At 42.9% G+C, this 20,262-nt stretch overlaps 1 protein-coding gene across 1 annotated transcript in view; it reads left to right on the top strand.

The window, feature by feature from the left end:
* SLC38A1 (solute carrier family 38 member 1) overlaps positions 1-20,262 on the top strand; it is a 108,355-nt gene that overhangs the window by 62,116 nt on the left and 25,977 nt on the right. The window contains exons 8-13 of the mRNA XM_070754945.1: positions 1,149-1,207; positions 1,300-1,425; positions 1,758-1,800; positions 10,553-10,589; positions 13,110-13,210; positions 16,412-16,530. Of these exons, the coding sequence (XP_070611046.1) occupies positions 1,149-1,207; positions 1,300-1,425; positions 1,758-1,800; positions 10,553-10,589; positions 13,110-13,210; positions 16,412-16,530 (485 nt within the window). The remainder of the gene's footprint in view (positions 1-1,148; positions 1,208-1,299; positions 1,426-1,757; positions 1,801-10,552; positions 10,590-13,109; positions 13,211-16,411; positions 16,531-20,262) is intronic.

Genomic DNA, 20,262 nt, shown 5'->3' with positions numbered 1-20,262 from the left:
AAATACTATAATGAAATTCCCAGATGGCTATCCACTCTAGAAGCTCAAATTCATCCAAACATAATAAGCCAAGAACAAAAAATAACCTACGAAGCCCTATTAAACACTAAAGGAAGTCTTAAAACTAGAGAAAGACTTAAAGAGGAAGGTATAGTAATAGATTGGCTTCCATATTATCAAATTCAAAGCAGATATAAAAGGGACTTGGTACAATTTGGAATATGTAATAAACAAAATGAAATAGACAAAATATTGACAGGATCTGACAAAAAATTTATAACTAAAATGTATATTTATCTATTAAACTATGAAAACATTGAAGAAATTGTTAAACCTAACATGATATCTTGGATGACCAACTTTGGATATGCAATTCAGCTAGAAGACTGGGAAAAACTATGGTCAGTTAATTATAAGATGACTTTGTCAACACCATATAAAGAAAATCTTTATAAAATGTTCTTCCGATGGCATTATGCGCCAGCACGCCTAGCCAAAATGAATGTAAACATTAGTAACAAATGTTGGAAGTGTAAAAAAGAAGTGGGAACATACTACCACATATGGTGGCAATGTAACGAAGCAAAAAAATTTTGGATTCAAATTAGGGCATGGATGGAAGAAATATTGGGCTATAAAATTGAAATAAAACCGGAAATGTATTTATTGGGCATAATTAGAGGCAAACATAGCAAAGAAAATTACTACTTAATAAATCACTTACTTACTGCTGCAAGATTAGCATATGCACAAGTCTGGAAACAGGATAAGATTCCAAACAAAGAAACGGTAATTAAAAAAATATTAGACTGCGCCAAATTTAGCAAATTAACATACGAAATTCAAAACCAACAAAATAAGGACTATTACAAAGTGTGGGAAAAAATTTACAACTGGGTGGAAATCAAGAAAAAGGTATAGTAAATAGAATTGTTAAAAAATAAATCTTGTAAATATATTAAGTGTAAATGTTTAATGTTGTATTGTTTGATGTCTAAATGTTTGTAAGTCATATAAAATAAAATAAAAATATTTAAAAAAAAAAAAAATTTCAAATGCATATGAGGGGGTGGAATGATGATCCATTAAGTACATAAATGAAAGTAATAATAAATTATTAAATATGTTGTCCTTTGAATTTCTATCAGGCTATCTTGGCTATACTAGTGGATTTTCCCTGACATGCATGGTATTTTTTCTCATCGTGGTAAGTTGGAAAATTTGGTCTGAGTGATTAAACTTTTAAATTTAAATTTAAAACTATTTGCTGAATCTTTCAACTTTGATCCTTTATTGTAGGTCATATACAAGAAATTTCAGCTTTGTTCTCCTTTTCCGGACAGAAATTCAACAGATGCTACCTTTTCTAATTTTAGTTTTGGCATGGAGGCATGCAGACCAAAGTATGTTACATTTAATTCTAAGGTATGCTTTTTCCCCCTACAGTATTTGCCATTTCTTTCTACTATAGAGCTATAGGTGTTATAAGAACATACCAGTTTGATTGTAGAATGTGCTTTTTAAATGTTTTAATAAGAAATCTCAGGGTGCATTCTTTGTCCTGATAATGGAGAGTAAAATTAAATGGTGCTTAAGAACTCTGTGCTCCATAGATATATATTACTAAGCACATTCACTGAAATTTGTCTTTCAATTCATTTTACTACAAAGTATAGAAAATTCTATATTTAAAACAATAAAGTCTTTATAACAACTTTAGGAAAGGTATCCTGATTCCTACTCTTTTTTTTTGACAGAGTGTATATGCTTTGCCTACCATTGCATTTGCATTTGTGTGCCATTTGATTCACTTGAGGAGGGAGGGATTGAAGAGACATTGTTTCTTGCTTGACATTTTATGTAGATCTGCATGGCTATTTGTAAAAACACCAACAATGCCTCCCTGAAATGAAGAGCCAGTCTCTTTTTTTTACACACACACCCCAAAAAAATGGTTAGGGCAGGGGTTTTCAACCTTAAACATTTAAAGAGCCATTTGGGCCCATTTCCCAGAGAAAGCAAAGCACCGAGTCACAAAACCTAGGTGGGCATGGCAACTTGAAGTCACTCATTCTCACCCAGTCACATGACACCCCCCAACCATGCCTAGCCAGATTTTGTGGCTCTGTGTTTTCTATGAGAAATAGGTAACTCCCTCTCTGTCTCTCTCCTTCCCATCTCTTTTTCTATCTCTCTGTATCTTTCTCTCATCTCTCTTTTTCTCTATCTCCCTATCATCCCTCTCACATTTCTCTCTCTGTCTGTCTCTTTCTTTCTCTTCCCCTCTCTTTCTGTCTCTCTCTATGTCTTTGAATGTGTTTGTATGTGTGTGTATCTTTCTCTCACTCCCTTCTCACTGTTGGAAAGCACTGCCACCCTGCTTGCTCTCTTTCATGTTTTCACCAGCTGTTTTCCCCCCCTACCTTTTGGGAAGCTGGGCTGGCAGAGCAATCAGCACAACCTACGGTGGAAGTTTCCCTCCCCCTTTCCTGCCCTCCTGACCAGCTGTCATGGGGTCGGGAGGGTGCGAGCAAAAGGAGAAGGAGGTGTAGGAGAATATTGCACTCATTGCTCTGCCAGCCCAACTTTCCAAAATGAAGAGGAGGGAAGCCAACAAAAAGCCAAAAAGAGAGCATGCAGGGCAACAGGGCTTTCTGAGACAGTGAGAAGTGGCACAAGGCAGGGAGTACGAGAGAGTGAGACACACAGAGACACATTCTCCCTCTGTATCACTGTCTCCCCATCTCCTCCTCTGTGTGTATCACTGTGTGTGTCTCTTCTATCTCTCTCACCCTCTCTTTATATCACTCTGTATATGTTTCTCTATGTCTCTCTCTCACTCTCCCCTAACCTCTCTCTCCTCTCTCTCTCTCTCTCTCTCTCTCTCTCTCTCTCTGCCATAGCTGGGTCAAGCCATCAAGTTCTTTTTGGGGTACTTTATTACATATTTTATTTCTTCTTTTTGGAAATTTGGGCTAGCAGAGGAATGAACGCCAGCAGCAGTACACGCTTGCCTTTGGCCAACCATTCTCTTCCTCCCCTCCTTCTCCTCTTCCAACCTAGAACCTTACAATGCTTTTGCACCTAGAGAAGAGGTAGGAAAGGGGACTGGGAATCCAGCTCCCCGCCCACTCCTCCTTTTGCTGTGCCAATATTTGTTAAGCCAGAGCTAAAGAGCCACAACAGAGGGCCCAAAGAGCCGCTACTCAATGCTAGGTCGGTGGTAAATAAAGCTCTCCTCATCTGAGATTTGATCCTGGATGAGGAGACCGACCTGGTATGTGTGACCGAAACCTGGCTGGGCCTGGAGGGAGGAGTTCCTCTCTCCAAAATTTGCCCAGCTGGGTTTCAGGTGTGGCATCAGCCATGATCCCAGGGAAGGGGTGGAGGAGTGGCTATCATAGCCAGGGAGACTTTTTGCCTACGTAGACTCATTGCTCCTGAGATTGCAGGTTGTGAGTCCCTCCTGGTGAAGTTGGACTTAGGGGTTCAGGTGGGCTTTTTGCTTACATACCTGCCTCCCAGCTGCATATCAACAGCCCTGCCTGTGCTGCTCGAGGAGGTGGCCGGGTTGGCGGTGGAGTTCCCCGGACTTATTGTCCTGGGGGACTTCAGTCTACTGTCGCTTGGCAGGTCCTCGGGATTAGCACAGGAGTTCATGGCCACCATGACAGCCATGGACCTGACTCAAGAAGTTCATGGTCCAACTCATGATGGGGGACACGCTCCTGATATGATATTTCTCTTGGAGCAATTGAGTATTGGTCTGAGACTAAGGGGCTTAGATGTGTTGCCTTTGTCATGGCCAGACCATTTTCTGCTATGGCTTGACTTCCTGGCTCCAATCCTCCCCTGCAGGGAGGCGGAACCACCCCAGACGCCTGATGAACCCAGAGGGCTTTCAGAGGGTGCTTGGTGTTTTACCAGATTCACTTGTCTACAGCTCGGCAGAGGCTCTTGCCGTGGCCTGGAACAGGGCTGCGATAGAGGCTCTTGACCGAATTGTGCCATCGCGACCTCTCCATGGCACTAGACCACGGAGGGCTCCTTGGTTGAAACACCAGAAGAGACATCTAGAGCAGTGTTTTTCAACCAGTGTGCCACGGCACACTAGTGTACTGCAAGACATGGTCAGGTGTGCCACGAAGAAGGAAGCTCAGCTTCTGGTCTCGCAACTTTTTGCTGAGGGAGCGAAGAGCAAAAAGTTGTGAGACCAGAAGCTGAGCTTCCTTCTTGGCGCCTTCCAAGTTTTTCTGGCAGCTGCAGCTGGCGGCTGGCACAGGCCTGCTGGATGGGCTGGGACGGAGGTGCCAGCCCTGTGCCCATGTCCAGCACAGCACCAGCATGTACAGCGTCCAGCAACACGTCCAGCCACCACCATCGGTGCCTCCACCCTGGAGCTCCCACTCGCAGCTGACTGCCCTGCGGCCGCCCTGCGGCCGCCCTGCAGCTACTGCCTGATGCCACTGTTTACGAGAGAGAGAGACAGAGAGAGAGAGCAAGAGAGAGAGAGAAAAAGAGAGGGGGGAGAGAGAAAGACAGAGAGAAAGTCAGAGAAAGAAATCAAGACAGAGAGTGAAAGAAACCATGAGAGAGAGAGGGAAAGAGAGAAAGAAAAAAAGAGAGAGAAAGAGAGTGAGAGAGACAGAGAAAGAAAGCAAGAGAGAGAGAGAAAAGGAGAGGAAGGGAGAGAGAGAGAAATGAGAGAAAAAAGGGGAGAAAAAAAGAGAAATGAGAAAATGATTTTGGTTGATGGTGTGCCCCAGGATTTTATAAATGTAAAAAATGTTCCGCGGCTTAAAAAAGATTGAAAATCACTGGTCTAGAGAAGTGGGTGGAGGAAAAGTAAATCCGTATCCGACCAAACACTTGTAAGAGCTCATATTAAGACTTACAAATTGGCACTCAAAGGTAGCCCCATGTAGAGAGCGTTACAGTAGTCAAACCTCGAGGTGATGAGGGCATGAGCAACTGTGAGCAATGACTCCTTGTCCAAATAGGCGAACCTGTGCAAACACCCTCCTTGCCACAGCCGAAAGATGATGTTCCAATGTTAGCTGTGGATCGACGCCCAAATTGCGGTCCCTCTCCAAGGGGGTCAATAATTCCCCCCCAGAGTAATGGATGGACAGATGGAATTGTCCTTGGGAGGCAAAACCCACAGGACAACTCCACCACCTCCCATCCCCACCCTAGCTTAATTTTTACCTTGCTCCACCCCTTGCACTCTGGGGTAAGCGTGGGCACAATCTGAGGTTAGTTGGGGGAAAGATCAGAAGTAACGTGAGAAAATATTATTTTACTTAAAGAGTAGTAGATGCTTGGAAAAAACTTCCAGCAGACGTGGTTGGTAAATCCACAGTAACTGAATTTAAACATGCCTGGGATAAACATATATCCATCCTAAGATAAAATACAGGAAATAGTATAAGGGCAGACTAGATGGACCATTAGGTCTTTTTCTGCCGTCAATCTTCTATGTTTGTATGTTTCTATTAGGGCTAATTTTGGGGGTAGCGCTTAATTTGAGCATATGTATTCAAAAACATGATAGCACTTCTATCTGGCCTTTTTCTTGTTAGTTCCTTAAATTAGGAATTCAAGTTATTAAGTATAACAGTTTATATAAGCATTGTGTATGCTGCTATAATGAGCTACTTAACAACCTATTTTGAGCTACCATAGTTTTTTTGATGCTTCAACGATTGCTTAGTGATGAGGAAAGTATTATTTATACATCAGGCTCAAAAGATTTAAAAATTTTCATTTCTTGGTTTGCCAATTTGTTTCTTCTTTTCTCTTTAGCTAGATTAAAATATTCTTTCTAAACCAAATTCCTGTTGTTGCTTAAATCATCCTTAAAACTATTGGTTAAGAGCTTTTTTCTTTCAAGTCAGTGTTACATTCTTAGCACAATCTCAGAAATCCTAGATAGTGCATTACTGCTTTTATTTGTATAGATCAGGGACCCGATATGTCACACACTGGCCACCCCTACCCCATTTTAGCAAAGGGGGAAAAAGTTGTATAATGTCACATGACAACAACATATTGTCGATTTTGACACCCCTGTTATAGATCATACATTTATATTTCTTTTGTCCTGATTTTGGCTGCTGAATATTCAATTCCATTTGGTATCAGATTTAGGTACCGCAGTTGAAAGTTAAAATGAGATCAAAATTAGTACAAATTCAAAATAGTTAGCTAATAAAATAATATCAAATTACAGCAAGCACCAGAGAAGGGGCTAGCCCAGTGATGGCATCCCACAGGCACTTCTGGCAGGCAAAAGAGGTGGCGGTGGAGGTTCTCAGGCATCCTCCGTCGCCGCCGCCACGTCTTTTGCTTGGCTGAAGATTGCTGGAAGCGCCTGTGGCTCTGTTCTCCCCACTCTGAGAGAAGAGCACTGGTCCTAAAGGGAGAGAAAAGCGCTTTTGGAGCGCAGGATGAAATGGGAGGTACGTGGGGCAGGGGGGAGACGGGGCTCCCAGACAAAGAGTCAGTCATGCAGGAGGCTTGGAAACTAGCGCAGACGCTGCTTGTCTTCTCCCTGACACCGAAGCAAAGGACAGAAGGAGGCTGGTATGTGCGGCCAGCGGCGGGATGGCCGCGGTGGTTGGTGAAGGGTGCTCCAAACGAAGCTGCCTCAGCCAGAGAGAGGCAGGCCCTGCCCAGCCGCTCGCCCAAGCCGCTTTTCTGCCTGCTGGGAGGGCTCCTCAGGCAACACCTGCCGGTCTCCCGCAGGGAGGGAAGTAGCCAAGGGCTGCTGGGCGGCCTCAGGGACAGCCGCCGAAGCACAGGAAGGCTGCTGCTGCTGCTGCCGACCGCTGCCCAACTCCCCCCCACATGCAGCATTCAATGTATAAGATGCACCCAGCTTTTAACGTACTTTTTTAAAGTAAAAGGGTGCGTCTTATGCACCGAAAAATACGGTACCTTTAAGAGGTCTTGGCTAAGCAATTTATATGTCTTCATTAATGCTTTGAATAGACACAGTAAAAAACCCTATTCTAAATAGTAGTAGGTTGGGAGCCTGCACAGATTGAGGATCTAAAGGAAGGGTCACTGTGAAAGCATAAACATCATCATCATCATTGGGATTGGGTGGCATAGAAGTCAATTACCGTATATACTCGAGTATAAGCCGAGTTTTTCAGCCCCAAAAATGGACTGAAAAACCCGACCTTGGCTTATACTCGGGTCACCACAAGAGGGCGCCAAATCACCACAAGAGGGCGCCCCGCGGGAGCCCGGCAGACATTTCTGGCTTGGGCGGGGGAGGGAGCTATTGCAGGTGCCTGCTGAGGCAGCTTCGGGGGTGCCTTTGGGAAGGCTAGACGCAGGGACTGGGCTGTGGAGGTCACACTTTTACATCCTCCGCAGCTCCAACGATGCCAGAGCTCTTGGGGCTATGGTTGGCTGGTGCCTTTACTTGAGCCGGGAAGAGGAGGCACCTGCCCCACCCCTCCCACAGCTCCGACGGCATGCAAGAAGGGAAAAACGCAATGGGAAGCCAGTGAGGGGGGGGTGGATTCGTGCTTCTGTCTTCTCACCCCTCCCCCACCTCACCGGCTTTCCATTTTTCCCTTCTTGCACGCCGTTCGAGTGGTTGGCTGGCGCCTTTGCTTGAGCCGGGGAGAGGAGGCACTTGCGAGAAGACAGAAGCTCCAGATTTGCTAAGGAGATCCACTTGGGAGGGCAGCAGGGAATGGAGGAGGAGGAGATCCAGAGTAGCCTGCAGCCGCAGAGGAAAAGGAGGAAGAGGAAAGAAAGAAGAACCCTCGCCGACAGCATAATTATTTATTTAAGTACCGGTATTTTAAAAATAAATTTAAACTCCTTGTAGCGGCAGGAGAGCGAGAGAGAGAGAAACAAGCCTTTTCCTCGGAGGAGGAGGAGCAGTTGGCTGGCGTCTTTGCTTGAGCCGGGGAGAGGAGGCAACGGCCCCACCCTCCCCACAGCCGCTCTCCTAGAGAAGCAGCTGTGGGGAGGGTGGGGCCGTTGCCTCCTCTCCCCGGCTCAAGCAAAGATGCCAGCCAACTGCTCCTCCGAGGAAAAGGCTCGTTTCTCTCTCTCTCGCTCTCCTGCCGCTACAAGGAGTTTAAATTTATTTTAAAAATACCGGTACTTAAATAAATAATTATGCTGTTGGCGAGGGTTCTTCTTTCTTTCCTCTTCCTCCTTTTCCTCTGCGGCTGCAGGCTACTCTGGATCTCCTCCTCCTCCTCCAGCATTCCCTGCTGCCCTCCCTTAGCAAATCTGCTTCCCGGAACAACACATGGGGCAATAAAGGGAAATGGGGGAGGAGAGAGCCAGCAAGCTAAAGTGGGGGTGGGGGAAACGGCATGAACTCTCTCCAGGCTTTAGAAGCCCCCAACCGGAGAGAGAAGCAGATTTGTTAAAGGGATCCACTTGGTACGGCAGCTGGGGAAGGAGGAGGAGAACAGCTCGTTCCTTTCCTCCTCCTCCCCCTGCTGTCGTCCCAAGTGGATCTCTTTAGCAAATCTGCTTCCCTGCACAACACATGGAGCAGTAAAGGGAGACGAGGAGGAGGGAGGATCAGGGGTGGAAGATCCAGCCAACGAGCCAGCCAGCAAGCTAAAGGGGGGGAGGGGAACAGCATGAGCTCTCTCCAGGCTTCTAAAAACTCAATTTTAAAGAGCCCTGGGTTAGGGTTAGAAATGCAAGAGTCTTCAAACCTGGAAAGATTAAGGCTTGTGGACTTCAACTCCTACTCCTGAAGTAGCATGGCTGGTGCAGGAATTCTGGGAGTTGAAGTCCACTAGTCTTAAAACTGTCAAGTTTAAAGAGCCCTGGGTTAGGTTTAGAAATAGGTTTTAGCTTGGTTGCTGATTGAGCTACTTTTTTTACTTTTTAATTTATTGTTATTACCAGATTGCTTTTGTTTACCCTCTTTTAAATTTACAGAGCTAGTTTACTGGTTTTCTTTAAAATAAATATTCTAAAACATTTAATCTACTGATGTCTCAATTAATGTAATTTTATTGGTTTCCATTTTTATAAGTTACCAGTAGCCACTGCATTTTCTAACCTCGGCTTATACTCGGGTCAATAAGTTTTCCCAGTTTTTGTGGCAAAAACTGGTGCCTCGGCTTATACTCGAGTATATACGGTAAATTAAATTAAATTAAATCTTTCTCAACATATAGGAGGGGTTCTTTCTTTATGTCATAATCACAACATAATCCTTCTATTCCACCTCAAGAACTACTGTAGCTTTGCTATGAAACTAAATAGGAATTTGTTTTAGTGAATGTTTTTCATTTTTGTGGTACATACATTATATTTTAATTCTGTACTATCAATGCAAACTATCTTGAGATTATACTATACTGAATGACCTTCTAAGAAACATGTACATATTCATGCAAAATAAGATGAGGTTTGGATGGAAATTAATTTTTAATGGAAATTAATTTTTAATCATTAATTCTTATATGTGGGAGATGTTTCATGTGTTTTAAATATGAATATGTTTAATAAGTTAAATATTAAATATGTTCTTTCATGACAGTGAATGAGGAATGCATTTAAGAATTTATATATTAGCTCTCATTGTTAAAAAGGTTGGATTAAGAATGAAGTATCATTTTTTATTATTTGTCTTTGTAACTAAGCTTCACATTAATAATAATAACAACGATAACAATAACAACAACAAAACAACAATAGAGTTGGAAGGGACCTTGGAGGTCTTCTAGTCCAACCCCCTGCTTAGGCAGGAAACCCTACACTACTTCGGACAGTGGTTATCCAACACCTGCTTAAAAACTTCCAGTGTTGGGGCATTCACAACTTCTGGTGGCAGGCTGCTCCACTGATCCACCATTCTCACTGTCAGGAAATTTCTCCTTAGTTCTAAGTTACTTCTCTGCTTGTTTAGTTTCCACCCATTGCTTCTTGTTCTACCCTCAGGTGCTTTGGAGAATAGGTTGACCCCTCCTTCTTTGTGGCAACCCCTGAGATACTGGGAGACTACTATCATATCTCCCCTAGTCCTTCTTTTCATTAAACTAGCCATGCCCAGTTCCTGCAACCATTCTTCATATGTTTTAGCCTCCAGTTCGTAATCATCTTTGTTGCTCTTCTCTGCAGTTTTTCTAGAGTCTCAATATCCTTTTTGCATCATGGCGACCAAAACTGAATGCAGTATTCCAAATGTGGCCTTACCAAGGCCTTATAAAGTGGTATTAACACTTCACATGATCCCTCCGTTAATGCAGCCTAGAACTGTGTTGGCTTTTTGGCAGCTGCTACATACTGCTGGCTCATATTTAAATGGTTGTCCACTAGGACTCCAAGAACCCTCTCACGGTTACTACTGTTGAGCAATGTACCACATATACTGTACCTGTGTGTTTTGTTTTTCTTGCCTAAATGTAGAACCTTATTTTTTCACCATTGAATTTCATTTTGTTAGATAGCGCCCATTGTTCAAGTTTGTCAAGATCCTTCTGTATTTTGCACCTATCTTCTGGAGTGTTGGCTATTCCTGTCAGTTTGGTATCATCTGCAAATTTCCCCATCTATCCCCTCGTCCAAGTCATTGATGAAGATGTTGAAGAGTACTGGGCCTAAAACAGAGCCTGGGGGTACTCTACTGCATACATCCCTCCATGTAGATGTAGTTCCATTGAGCACTACGTGTTGAGTGCGGTTAGTTAGCCAATTTTGAATCTATCTGGAGGTAGTAGGTTATTTAGTAGTAGGTTATTGTCTACTTTGTCAAAAACCTTACTGAACTCCACATCGACAGCATTCCCCATGTCCACTAATTTTGTCACTTTGTCAAAGAATGCTATAAGATTAGTCAGGCATGATCTGTTTTTGACAAACCCATGTTGGCTTTTGGTTATTACTTTGTTTCCTTCTAGGTGTTTGTTGACTCGTTGCTTGATTATCGTTTCCAAAATCTTCCCTGGTATTGAAGTCAGGCTGATAGGTCTGTAGTTTCCTGGATCTGTTTTTTTTCCTTTCTTGAAAATGGGAACTACATGAGTTCTTTCCCAGTCCTTTGACAATTCCCTGGTGCTCCAGGATCTTTGAAAGATATAGTTCAGTGGTTCTGAGATCTTGTCTGCCAGTTCCTTCAGAACCTTGGGGTGTAATCCACCTGGTCCCGGGGTGGCACAGCAGGTAGAGTGCTGTACTGCAGGCCACTGAAGCTGACTGTAGATCTGTAGGTCAGCGGTTCAAATCTCATCACCAGCTCAAGGTTGACTCAGCCTTCCATCTTTCCGAGGTGGGTAAAATGACCCGGATTGTGGGGGCAATTTGCTGGCTATGTTAAAAAGTGCTATTGCTAACATGTTGTAAGTCGCCCCGAGTCTAAGGAGAAAAGTGGCATAAAAATCGAATAAATAAAATAAATAAATTACCTTACCATTTTCTTCCCTATTTTAACTTGTGTTCCTAATATGTTTGTTGTGATGCTGTTTTTGATAGGTTGGGCTGTTTTTTCCCTTTGTGTAAAGACAGATGAAAAAAAAGGGTTGAGTAGTTCTGCTTTCTCCCTGCTGTTTGTCACCTTCTTGCTTCTTTCCTCCCTGCAATGGACCAATTGTTTCCTTGACTTTTTTCTTGTGTTTATTATTATTATTATTATTATTATTATTATTATTATTATTATTATTATTATTATTTAGACTTGTATGCCACCCTTCTCTGAAGACTCGGGACAGCTCACAGAATACAATACAAAAACAATATATTTACAAATCTAATTAGTTAATACTATAAGTTAAGATCCCACTACATTAAAAAGCAGTCAATTAACTCAGTCACATCCATACATAACATTCAATGGTCAGGGAGGGGGGGGCATGGTCATATGTTAGAAGAAGCTTTTTTGTTACTTTTTACTTTTGTTTTTTGTTACTTTTTACTCTTGTTGCAAGAGTAAACCTTTGTTCATTGTGAGCTTTAGCTTTCCTCACTTCATCTTTTCAGGCTCCAGCTATTTGCTGGTATTCTGCCTTAGTTATTTCCCCTTCTTACCACTTTTTATACTTGTCCTTTTTGTCTTTCAATTTGTCAGAGAGTTCTTTATGCAGCCATGATGGTTTCTTTTGTGACCTATTTTTTTCTTCTTCTTCATTGGTATTGAACTAGTCTGGGCTTTTATAATCTCAAAATTGCCCAAGCTTCTTGAATTGTTTTCCCCTTGAGGATTCTCATCCATGGAATCTTTCCCAAGTTCTCTCTGAGTTTATTGAAATTAGCTCTCTTAAAGTCCAAGACTCTAGTTTGACTTTGTTCTACTGTTTGTGTTTGCATAATGTTGAATTCCAATATTGTATGATCACTTGCCCCTAAAGTTCCTGTTGCTTCAACACCTTCTATCATTTCATCACTATTAGTGAGAATTAAGTCTAATATGGTTGATCCCCTTTTTCCCTTATCTACTTTTTGGGTAACAAAGTTGTCTGCTAGGTTTGTTAGGAACCTGTTGGATCTTCCACGGTGCAGAGTTTGTCTCCCAGTTGATGTCAGGGTAGTTAAAATCCCCCATTACTATTATGATGTGCTTCCTATATGCCTTGGTTAGCTGACTAGCAAAAAGTCCATCTACTTCCTCTGTTTGGTTGGGTGACCTATGGCAATTTCATTTCCTCTACCCCCTTTAATGTTGACCCAAGTGCATTCTAGATTATTTTCTTTATTGTTGTGCTCTATTTCTGTAGAGGTATAGTTATTTCTTATATATAGTGCAACTCCACCTCCTCTTTTATTTGGTCTGTTTCTTTTAAATAATTTAATTCCCTCTAGCTGTATATTCCATTTATCAGTTTCATCCCACCAAGTTTCCTTAATGGCAACTATATCATATCTTCCCTCATTTACTTTAATTTCTAATTCACCCTGTTTATTCCTCAGACTCTGTGCGTTGGTGTATAGACATTTAATAACATTAATGATATTTTATTTATAAATGAGTATAGTAAATGGTATAGGGTCTGAGAGCATGTATTAAAGTTTAATAAATGTTGCTGAGGAGTTGCTTCTGAATGAAAATAATAATTGAATAATAATGTCACCAATATTCATTTCTCTTCATTCCTCCCCCCCCCCTTTCTTTTTTACAGCCATTCCCAGAAAAGAATGCAAATGGTTACAAAAATCTCTTTCTTTGCCATGTTTGTCATGTACTTTTTAACTGCTATTTTTGGCTACTTGACATTTTATGGTATGTATGTATTCAGTTCTTCCCTAACATGCATGATACTTTAGGTAATGTCTTCTTGACTCATCATACCTTTTAAAGCAAGCAACTGAGGCCAATAATGATTACCCTATAATTCAAATATTATCACAGTCAAACATGAATTTTATAAAATGCATGTGTTGCCACTTTCTGCCAAGTAACATTCAGATCAGGTGGCATAATGCTTAATTTGAAAATGACATTTTCTTATCTGATGATGCTGTTCTGCTGCTGGACTAGACTGTAGTCACATGATCTTCATTTTCAATGTTCCATGGCAATTTCTCAGCCAGTCCATCAGTCTATTCCCCCGCAACAGCCACTTTAAGGAAAGTGGGAAAGCCTTAGCCACCCAGTGTCATTTCAAACTTCAAGATGAGTGGCATATAAATTTGAGAAATAAAATTGGATAAAAGTTAGTAAATTTGTTTTTGATACATGAAGGAAGGAAAGAAGAAAGGAAGACAGGAAAGGAAAGAGGGTCAGAATCCCTGTAAGCCCTTTCCAGTCACTCCCTTCTGTGCTCCCCCCAAACTGTGCCACACCCCTGCACACCTTTCTTGACCCGTGCTGTGCCCTCCATGTCTACCTTTCCTGACCCATACTGTGCCCTCCACTTTTTGTAACCTGCATCATCCCTTATTAACACCTTGCTTGACCAATGTAGCACTTCTTGTACAACTACCTGCACTTTCTCCAACCCACACCTTTTCATGCACATTGCCCAACCCACGCAGCACCTCTTATATACCCTTCCTGTAACCCCACTCACCATCTCTTGATCTGCATATCACACTCTACACACTCCCTTCAGGCACTATTTGTGTCCTCCCAGGTACTATTCCTGACTCTGTGACCCTATGCACTTTATTCACACACACACACCTCTGCATGCTATCTAGTCCATACAACACCTCATATAGACCCCAGGAATCCTCCTGACTATACTACCCATCCGAATATCATCCCTGGATGGTATCTCTAATAAACACCCACATTCTCTTCCCAGGCCACAATATCGCTCACACACCTCCATGTATCATGTCTGACCTGCACCACCTGCCTTTCATCCCCAAATAATGGCAGCCACAAAGCTGCTTGCTGGCCTTGGACTTGAAATTTCCTGTTGGCTTCCCCTTAGCTTCCTGCTGACTTTCTCCTTAGCAAAGGGATGGAAGGAAGGATTTCTGATGCTCCCTGCCAGCTTCCCACATAGTAATTCTACAGGGAAGCTAGCAGGAAGTCAGGACTCATTTCCACTCCTTTTTTTTTTTTTTTGCATTAATGGTCATTCATGCAGAATGCGGCCGTGAGAGCAATCATGGGCTTTCCCAGATATGCCCATGTCTCATCAACACTCCGCAGCCTGCACTGGCTGCCGATCAGTTTCCGGTCACAATTCAAAGTGTTGGTTATGACCTATAAAGCCCTACATGGCATCGGACCAGAATACCTCTGGGACCGCCTTCTGCTGCAGAAATCCCAGTGACTGATTAGGTCCCACAGATTTGGCCTTCTCCGGGTCCTGTCGACAAAACAATGTTATCTGGCTGGACCCAGGGGAAGAGTCTTCTCTGTAGCAGCCCCGGCCCTCTGGAATCAACTCCCCTGGAGATTAGGACTGCACCCACCATCCTTGTCTTTCACAAACTCCTGAAAACCCATCAATGCCACCAGGCATGGGGAAATTGACATATCCCTAGCTGTTTTGATTTACGTATGGTTTGTCTGGATTGTATGATTGTTTTTTATAAGGGTTTTTAAAAACTGTTTTAACATTGGATTTGCATATGTATTGCTTGTTGTGAGCCACTCCGAGTCCTCAGAGAGGGGCGGCATACAAATCTAATAAATTATTATTAATTATTTATTATTTATTATTATTATTATTATTATTATTATTATTATTATTATCATCATCTCTTTAAGTAAAGAAATATCTCTAAAACAATTGCCCTTGCCCCTGCATGAGAAAGCCACAGCCACCTGCCCTTGTCCCTTCCTGAATGCAGAAGAAGGAAGGAGATGGGAATGAGAAGCAGGGAAGAAAGGAGGGGAGGGGGGAGGGAGGAAGAAAGGAAGGAATAGGGATAGGAGAAATAAGGGTGGGGGAAGAGAAGAAGTGGGAAGAGTGAAAGAGGAAGGGTAAGGAAAGAAAGATGGAAATGAGAAGGAGGGAAGGGAAGGGTAGAAGGAAAATGAGAATGAGAACAAAGAAGGAAGATGGGAATTAGAAAGGAGGGAGATTATGAGAGGGTGGGTCTGATGAAAATTCTGCCTTAGCACTTGGCCACCAGCTGCCCTGCTGCCTTTCGCCAACCCTTTGCCCACTCCTCTCCCAGTAGTCTCCCATCCTGTAGCTAAGGATGCTTTGGTTACAAAGCCGGGTCGTCTAGTAAGAATCCACACACTTTCTCTGCCCTCACACTCCATAAGCAACTTGGCCAATGAGAGAGAGCAAAGTAGCAGCAGTCTTAAGGAGAAGGTTCAGCTGGGTACTCCATTGGGGAAGTGGGTTGGGCTGTGGAGTCCCAGTGCCCTGGAACTCAAGATTAGGCTGGACGCTTGCCCTCTCCTGCTCAGAGCTCTAGGCATGGCCTAAGAGGAACAACAAGGCTCCTTGGTGAACAAGGAGCATTTACTCTGATCTTGTCTTCCTCTTCTGAAGATAATGGATCCCCCCAGCCCCACTCAGGCCACCACAGGCACTCTTTTGATGTGAGCAATGTTGAGCTGGCCATGCCCACCCCATCCATGCCCCTCTAGCACCCGCGAGGTCAATCATAATCTTGATGTGGCCCTCAGTGAAATCGAGTTTGACACCTCTGATATAGAAGATGCTAATCACCCAACTTTAATTTAAATTTGAAATTCAGATCAGAAAATTGATTTGAGTTACAAATCATATAGATTTTCACTTCTAAATCAATTAAGAAATAGTATAACCACAATCATTCATTGAATATTGAATTACTGAGGCCAAGTCTCTGTTAGCAGATACCTATGGATCCCATATAGTTTGATGTGCTGAACCATCCTGACAATTCCATTTGAAAGGGTGATTCACCAGCCTCCTTTCAAAAGATTAAATCATGTTGTAAGAAATGGGTTTTTTACTAAATGGCAACTTATATTAATTAATTATCTGACTGCTAGACCAGCTTTATCATTTTCCCCCTGCAGAATCTGTACAGTCAGATTTGCTTCACAAATACCAGAATAAAGATGACATCCTTGTGTTAACTGTTCGTGTTGCCGTCATTGTTGCAGTTATACTTACAGTTCCTGTGTTATTTTTCACTGTAAGTGGGAATTTTCTGTTCATTTGTTAATAGTTTGATAGTTTCTGAATACAAAAATTGATTTTTTTGCTTCCTTATTTAGTTTTTGTTTTAGCAAGAATAGATTGCAAGTTAACATCAATCCCCAGCCTCCTGAATTCCAAATATTTGCAAAGATGAAAATATTTTTTCCTCAAAATAAGTATGATTAAGAACTATCAATTTCTGTTTTCATTAAACCAATTGACGTATAGTTCTCAATTGTGTCTAATAATTAATATACTTATTACTCATGCTGCAGAAACAACATTTGAGTCATTCTGTGTGAAATGGACCAATTTTAAAGATCATCTCCACCTTACCATCTCAGATTTTGATGAAATTTGGCACATAGTTTCTTTATGATATAAATTTTAGTTCAAAAGACTAAAAATTGGGAGTTCTAGGAGACCTCAAATAAAGTTTACAAAATGCTGAGTCAGCAAAAAATGACATTTTGGGCCAACTTCTAGAAGCTGTAAACACGGTAGTTTCAGTAGTATGTTGGAGATAATTGGAGAACCTGCACACCTTGTAAGGCTTTGCATGGCAAAACCCCATGTACCTAGTCCTCTTACTTCTTCCATGGTTTAGGCTCAAACTTTGCAAAAAAAATCCTGAAAAATGAATTTACAGCAATCTTCAGGCTAGTTTCAAAACTACTAGGCCTTTCAGGTTGATTTTTGGCAGGTGTACTAAGTACACAGCTGCAATTTGCAGATTTCCAATTTGCAGCACTTTCCTTCAAGTTGTTGAAAAAATATAAGAGTTCAAATTTGGTACTTAACAGTTTTTTGCCAAATTTTGCCTATCTTTGATGCCCTGTTTGATTCTGTGGGACAGCTTAAATCCTCTTCAATTTAGCACCATTAGAAAGAGCAGATTCTCTTCTTTAATAATATACTATTTTCATTTTGGTGTCCCTTCATGTAAGGATTGAAAAAAATCTCCTCAACTGTTTGTGGGCAGCCTTTGATTTCTGCACTGCACCCTTGATACAAGTGCAGTAAGAGTGATTCTTGTTTCAATAAGTAGCATTTAAAAAATATAAAGAACACAAGATGTTATAGGACTGTATTCAAAAATATTAAAAACCAGGAATGTTTGTGTTCTGTCGGCTCTCTGCACGAGCCTTTAATTAAATGCAAAGGTAGCCAAAACAGACACACAACACGTGAAAAGTCAAGAATACTTTCTTTATCCACAGAAAAATAGAAGCAAACCCTTTTTTGTAGTCAAAGGGCTTACTTTCAAAGCAAACAGACTTGAATGCAGTGAAATAACAAAAAAAAACCAAACTCAAAGCAATTAACAAGTAGCTGTGAAGTCGTCACAGCTACTCTCCTTCAGATGTTGTCCAACTCACATGTTTAACTATGATTTACGTTCAGAATCCTGATGTCAAAGCACAGAGTCCTTGGAGAATCCGGAGAGTCAAGCCACATCCACTATCATGAACAGATAATCTTCCACACTGAGAGGCCGGGACACTGCCCAATTTAACAGCAGCCCTAATTAGTTGAACACACCCAACCACAGGTGAACTCTCTTATCTCTTGTAATACCTACGCAGCTGCTCTCTTCTATTCATGGCCTTTCACATGCGTGCATGTATAACTGCTTCTTCATCAGAGTCCAGTGAAGATAAGGAGGAGGATGAATTGCTTCCTAATCGGCTGTCTGCCATGACCACCTCTGAGGGTCCCATTTCACAGTCACTCCCTGCTTCCGATGATACTTCGCTGTCCAAAGCAGTCGGCAGTAAAACAGGCCTTTGACACTGGGAGGATTCACCCACAGCCATCCCCACAGTCCTTGGGGCAGGAGCTGGCCAAGAGCCAACCACAACAGTTTGTTAGGAAATGGAAGGGTGAGGCCAGGTTTCAAATAAGGGGCCAAAAAAGTGGGGTGTTTGTCAGTATTGTTGCATGATGGAAGAAACAGGACAATTGATGTTTCTAATGGCTGTATAAGTCAATTAATGCTTTAAACATGTGTTGGTCCATGGTGGCTAATTGCTAAGAGGTCACGCCCGTTAGCCAGGCATGTCCAGCCATGGGTGGGGCACTTGGCATAGGTTCCCAAGCCTGAAGGTGGACATCTTACACAAGGTTCCTGTTGTGGTTAGCTCTGGTCCAGCTCCTGCCCCAAGGACTGTGGATGTGGGGGAGACATCCACATGCTGCAGACCTGTTTTGCCCCCGGTGGAATCTGATGATGAAGGCTCCTCTGACCAAAAAGACATGAGTGACAGGGAGAAGGAGAGTGTGGCAGACAGCTCAGAAGGAGATCAATTATCTAGCTCCTCCTTGGATTCGGAACAAGAGTTAATGATACAGCCACGCATGCGGAGAGTGATGCATAGGCAACAACAACTGAGAGATTATTATCAAAGAAAATGAGACCACCTGTGGTTGGGTGGGGCTGTGGTAATTAGTGAGGCTACTATAAATAGCAGCCTGTGGGTTTGGCCATTGTGGAGGATTATCTGATCGTTGTGTTTCGTGACTGCTTTACTGACTTTGACCTTTTGTGTGCTGATTTTTCCCCGCTTTGAAACTAAACCAGAGCAAAGTGTGTTTCACTTTGTGAAAGAAGAAGGACTGTGAATTGCCTCACAGCTGCAAGCTAAGTATCATAGAACTGATAAGGGGCTTGTACAAATTACCAGTTTGTTTGGAGAAGAGTGCTCTTTGCTATACCAAAAGAGGGCTTAGTTTAAGTGAATTTTCATTATAAAGAACATTGTTTTGAATTTTCAAATGTGTGTGTGTCTGAAATTTGTACCTGTGAATTTTTGGGAGGAGTCTACCAGAGAGCCCGACAGAACAGTATAATCCTCCACCCTAGACACACACCGTTCCAGACAGAAGTGTTTGGGATTGTTTGCTTCTCTTTTTTCTGGCATTTATCTGATCCTGGCTGCTGGTATGGCAGACATCCAAGCAGTCTTCAACGCTTTGTGGTTGGAGATCCAAGGGCTGACTCAGACAGTGCAACAATTACAGAACCAGGTGGAGGCATTATCTCAGCAGCCTGTCATTCCACCGGTGCAGCCAGCAGCTTCTGCCCCACAGTGGACAGGTGCAATGGAATGAGGCCGCCTTGATGGAGGTGTTTCAGGATGGCTTGTCAGAGACTATGCTTGATGAGCTGGTGCACGAAGCCCTGCCGGGCACCCTGGAGGAGTTGGAGCAGCATTGTTTGGCCATTGAGGCTCGGTTGCTGGCTCAAGAGGTGCGCCGGGCTGGGCGGTCCTCCCCCCATGTTTCGGGCGTCACGCCAGTGCCTGCTCCACGGTGGGGGGTGTCTGCTATGCCTGTGCGGACCCCGGTTCCTGTACCCCATCGATTCCTGCCTGCCCTGCCTCCTCGTCTAGTGGATCGTGCCCCTGCCAGAGAGCCCATGGAGGTGAACTTCGTGCGACCCCGTTTGTCCCCAGAGGAGAGAGTGCAGAGACATGCGACAGGCCGGTGTTTCTATTGTAGGGGGGCAGGACATTTCGTGCATGCCTGTCCCAACAGATGAAGGAGCACAGTTGCATGCCGCCACATCACCCTTATGATTGTGCCATCGACCTGTTCCCTGATGCCAAGTTGCCGGCTGGTCGTTTGTACTCTATGTCAGAACCTGAACTCATGGCCCTCAAGGAGTTCGTAGATGAAAATCTGGCCAAAGGGTTCATCAGGCCATCCACCTACCCCTTGTCGGCAC

This window comes from Erythrolamprus reginae, chromosome 6 (genome assembly GCF_031021105.1).
Source record: "Erythrolamprus reginae isolate rEryReg1 chromosome 6, rEryReg1.hap1, whole genome shotgun sequence".
In the NCBI taxonomy this organism is placed as follows: Eukaryota; Metazoa; Chordata; class Lepidosauria; order Squamata; family Dipsadidae; genus Erythrolamprus; species Erythrolamprus reginae.
The sequence above is the reverse complement of the archived record's forward strand: the minus strand, read 5'-3'. Positions and strand labels throughout refer to the sequence as shown.